The 4,278-nt window shown below is 47.2% G+C and overlaps 1 protein-coding gene across 1 annotated transcript in view; it reads left to right on the top strand.

Moving 5' to 3' along the window:
* Endou (endonuclease, poly(U) specific) overlaps nt 1-1,875 on the top strand; it is a 25,092-nt gene extending 23,217 nt beyond the window's left edge. Inside the window, exon 10 of the mRNA XM_005353992.2 lies at nt 761-1,875. Coding sequence (XP_005354049.1) covers nt 761-881 — 121 coding nt within the window. The 3' untranslated portion in view covers nt 882-1,875. The remainder of the gene's footprint in view (nt 1-760) is intronic.
* Nucleotides 1,876-4,278: the final 2,403 nt, after the last annotated feature.

Below are 4,278 nucleotides of genomic sequence, written 5' to 3' on the forward strand. Positions count from 1 at the left end.
ATATATATATGTCATCATCTAGGATGGCGTGAGGAGGCCTTAGGGCCTCCACTCTGGCTGGAAAGGTTGGGGAATCTATCGCTCTTCCTTTCCATAGTGAGGTGGTCAGATTAAACTGGTTGCTGCCAGTCTTTACCCGAGCAGCAGCACTGTCTAGCTCCTTTCCTCCCTCCTCAAGTGAAGCATTCAGTATCGTAATCTACCAAGCAGTCAGCAGTGCGGTTGTCCTGGATCCCTGAACCCCGATTGGCTGGGAGAACCACAGAGTCCCAAAGAGAACAGTTGATAATAACTGGCCTCTGTCACTGAGAATTTGTTTGGGTCCTAATACGTTTTGTTTTCATTTATTTATTTTTTGGGGAGATTTGTCTCACTGCGTAGCTGGGGCTGTATAGATGTTCTTGTCTCACAGCCTCTTGAGTGCCGAGTTTATGGGCATGTGCCCAAGTGCCTTGCTCTGGTCCTATTATCTCCGAAGCAGAAAGCAAACACCTAATTTCTAAAGCATTCAGCTCGAGGCATCCAGAGTATTTCTCTGGGAAGGACGGGGAGAACTGTCCCATAGGCAGAGAGACACCAAAGTCCAGATTTGGAAAGCTGGCTAAGCTCAGGGAGTTGGGATAGAGGCTTCGGAATGCGGGCCACTCTGTCTGGGAGGCTGGAATGCTTCTGCTGGGGACGACGAGGTTTTTTTCCATCTGGAACAGAGATGGGTGAAGTGGTGGGCTCCACTGACTCGCTTCATGATCTTTCCCTACAGGTGCCACTTAAGCCTGGGTGGCTATCCTCTGAGCATCCAGACCTACACGTGGGATAAGACCACCTACGGAAATGGCAAGAAGTACATTGCCACAGCCTACATAGTGTCGTCTACCCAATAGAGTTTGCAGCCAGATGGGCTATGAGGGCAGGGGGCCAAGCCGGATCCAGGTGCTATTTGCTCTTTACTGGAGAGGGGAGGGATGAGTCTGGGAGGAACCCCAAACCCCAGTTTTATGAAAGAGATCTCAACTCTAGAAATGCCCATGTGGGAGAGAGAAGAAAGGATACAATTAGAAAAAAAATATAGAGAATCAGCCAAATCTTTGCTGTCTTATATTCTAGCAACACGAACTAAGAAATAGAGCCCCTCTCTGTCTGGCAAAGGTAGCAGCCCTTGAGAGTTCTTTAAAGCGTAGTGGGGCCATGAGCAAGTCCTTGGCCTCATATTTCCCTTTAATGTGAACAGGAGGGTCTTCCGCCTTTCCTGCGTGGGGCTTGGGGAGAGGGTGATGTAGACAGTATTATGACTGTGAGGTGTCTTCAGGTGTTTGAAGGAAGAACCGGTGGTAGAAATTCGGGGTTTCCAAATGGCTGTCTCTGCAACTGAGACTCAGCCTTGTGCTGGGCCCCAAAGAAGCAGGCCTTAGGCCCAAGCAGGAAAGTCTTAGAGAGTCAAATAGGTGAGAGTGTGGAGTCAGGGGTTGGGCGGTTGTAAGTGGGCTAGGGCAGGTGGCCTCCTCGATCCTAGATGTCTGTGTGGGCACGTGAGCACCTGCTTCTAGAAGTTTCCCCCTTGTAGACATTTAGTGCAGTAACAGACATGTGTTTTGATCCCACATAGAGCTTTGTTTTGTTTCAAAAGAACAGCCCTCATAGGAGGAAGACTGAGCACCCAAGGAAGAAAAGACTCTCTCACTTGGTGTCCCTGGCAATTATACTAAGGTTTATCCAGCTGCCAGAATTTGGAACATCCTAGGCTGATAGAAGAGGGACCCTGGGGCTCCTGTTTCCATCTCTATGATATATTTGTTGACCCCTGAGGCTCAGGAGCCAGGTGTCCCCACAGAGCCAGCCTTGTACCACAGCTTAGAGGTATCATGTTTCCAATTAAAGGCCCTGGAGAAAACCTGAAATATGTTTCATCCTTGTATATGTTGACTCTGGCGGTCTTCTGGCCTCCTCCCTGGAGCAGGAGTGGAGGTCTTTGCAGCCTGGATCACAGAGTGTGGGCTTGGGTGAAGCCGCTGAGGCTCAGAAGACTCTGTAGCCAGGAGGAAGAAGAATTCTTTCTGGTACACCTGCAACACGAGTAAAGGGCATCACATGTGGGGTGAGGGGAGAATGGAGACCTGGGGCTTCCGCCCCAGTACCAGTCCCCTGGATCACACACGGGAGGGGCAGAAGGAAGGTTCCTGAGTGACTTCTCGCAGATTCTTTAGGCTACCATTTGAGGAAGATATCAGGCAGGACTAACTCCTAGAAGGCACAGACCTGGATGGATAAAGCAGATTATCCTGCCCTCCTCAGGAGTGTTCCTGGGCAAGAGAAGGGTTAGTGGGACACAGGGGTCAAGGTGCAGATACTGAAGTCAGGTTGTATGTGTCTAGCCAGGGTCTGACCACACAGGCAAATTTCTTGTTCATATCAGCATCTTCAACAGTAACATGAGGAAGCTACTAACTATCAATGTGAAATTAGCAATGTTATTTGTATATTTATATTATATGAAATTAGACATGTTATTTTTTATAACGTCATTCTTCTTAACATCCGTTCCTTCTTTCCTTCCTCCCTTTCTTCCTTCCTTTCCTTTTTTTTTTTTTTTAATTTAGACAGGGTATTTGTAGCCCTGGCTGTCCTGGAACTGACCATGTAGACCAGGCTGACCTTGAAAATCTGCACAGAGATCTGTCGCCTCTGCCTCCCTAGTGCTGGAATTAAAGGTGTATGCCACCACACTTTTGAAAATGTTATTTTATATGTGAATATTTTTCCTGCATATATGCCTGCTTGGTCCCTGGAGGCCAGGGGAGGATGTCTGATCCCTTGGAATAGGAGTTCCAGGTGGTTGTGAACTCTATCCTCATGCAGGCCCTGGGAATTAAAGCCAGGTCATCTTCAAATGCAGCAAGAACTCTAAACTGCTGAGTCATCTCTCCAGCCCATGTTTATTATTCCTGTCTGTCTGACATTTCTTAGTTGTAGAGAGCTGCGTGGAGCCGCACCTGATGATACTGGCTCCCGCCCTCCACAATCCCAAAAGCGAGTGCTCTCTGTAATAATCAACTCCTAATATTGGCCTGATCACTCAATGATTGTCAGCTGCTTGCATATGCGTGGACCTTATGGGCAGTGCCCACCTGGCAATCCGGGGTTGGTAGCCCATGCCTACTTAAGGGCTGGGAGAGGTTTGCCCGGAGAGAGAGAGAAAGAGAAGGAGAAGGAGAAAGATTGCTGTGAATAAAGTCCTGAATAAAACTGCTGCAAGAAGAGCTCCGGTGTTGCATCTTCCTTGCTGGTCCAGGTGGGCGTGACACTTAGTATTCCTATTTGTCTGACTTATGCACATTTTGCTTTGCACTGGGAGAGGCAATTCACCTTCCTAGGTTAACTTTAACTTCCACCCACTGATCCCTAATACTTGTGATTCTTCTTCTCTTTAAAAGTCTCCTTTAGACAACTGGGAGACAGAGAGATACAAAGAAGCCAATGTAACCCAGGGTCCATACCTAGGCTTTGCAGGAGAAGTAGCATTTATTAAGATCTTAGTGTGTCTCAGGCTGTGATAAACAGTGTTTTTATAGACAATGTCTCATTTGGAAGGAACTTTTAAAAAAAAATATGGGCGTTATTTTTGTTTATGTGTATGTGTCTATATCTGTATGAGTGAATGGCACTCTTGTGCAAGTGAGTTGAAATTACAGATAGTTGTGTGTTGCTCAGTGTGGATGTGGGTGCTGGGAACAGAGAACTCTGGTTCTCTCAAAGAGCAGTGTCTTAAGGTTTCTATTACTGTGAAGAGATACTATGACCATGGCAAAGTCATGCATTGAAAGAAAAACATTCAATTGGGCTGGCTTAGTTTTAAAGATTTAATCCATTATCATCATGGTGGGAAACAGTGGCACACAGGCAGACGTGGTGCTAGAGAAGTAGCTGAGAGTCTACATCCTGATTTGTAGGCAACAGGAAGTGAACTGTGACACTGGGTGTAGCTTGAGCATAGGAGACCTTACAGCCTACCTCCATAGTGACACACTTCCTCCAACAGGCCACACCTCCTAGTAGTGTCCTTTGGAGGTCATTTTTGTTCAAACCACCCAAGCAGCAAACATTCTTCTTTTTTTTTTTTTTTTATTTTTCGAGACAGGGTTTCTCCATAGCTTTTGGTTCCTGTCCTGGAACTAGCTCTTGTAGACTAGGCTGGCCTCGAACTCACAGAGATTCGCCTGCCTCTGCCTCCCGAGTGCTGGGATTAAAGGCATGCGCCACCACCGCCCGGCTAGCAGCAAACAT

The sequence above is a fragment of the Microtus ochrogaster genome, chromosome 15 (genome assembly GCF_000317375.1).
Source record: "Microtus ochrogaster isolate Prairie Vole_2 chromosome 15, MicOch1.0, whole genome shotgun sequence".
Classification (NCBI taxonomy): Eukaryota; Metazoa; Chordata; class Mammalia; order Rodentia; family Cricetidae; genus Microtus; species Microtus ochrogaster.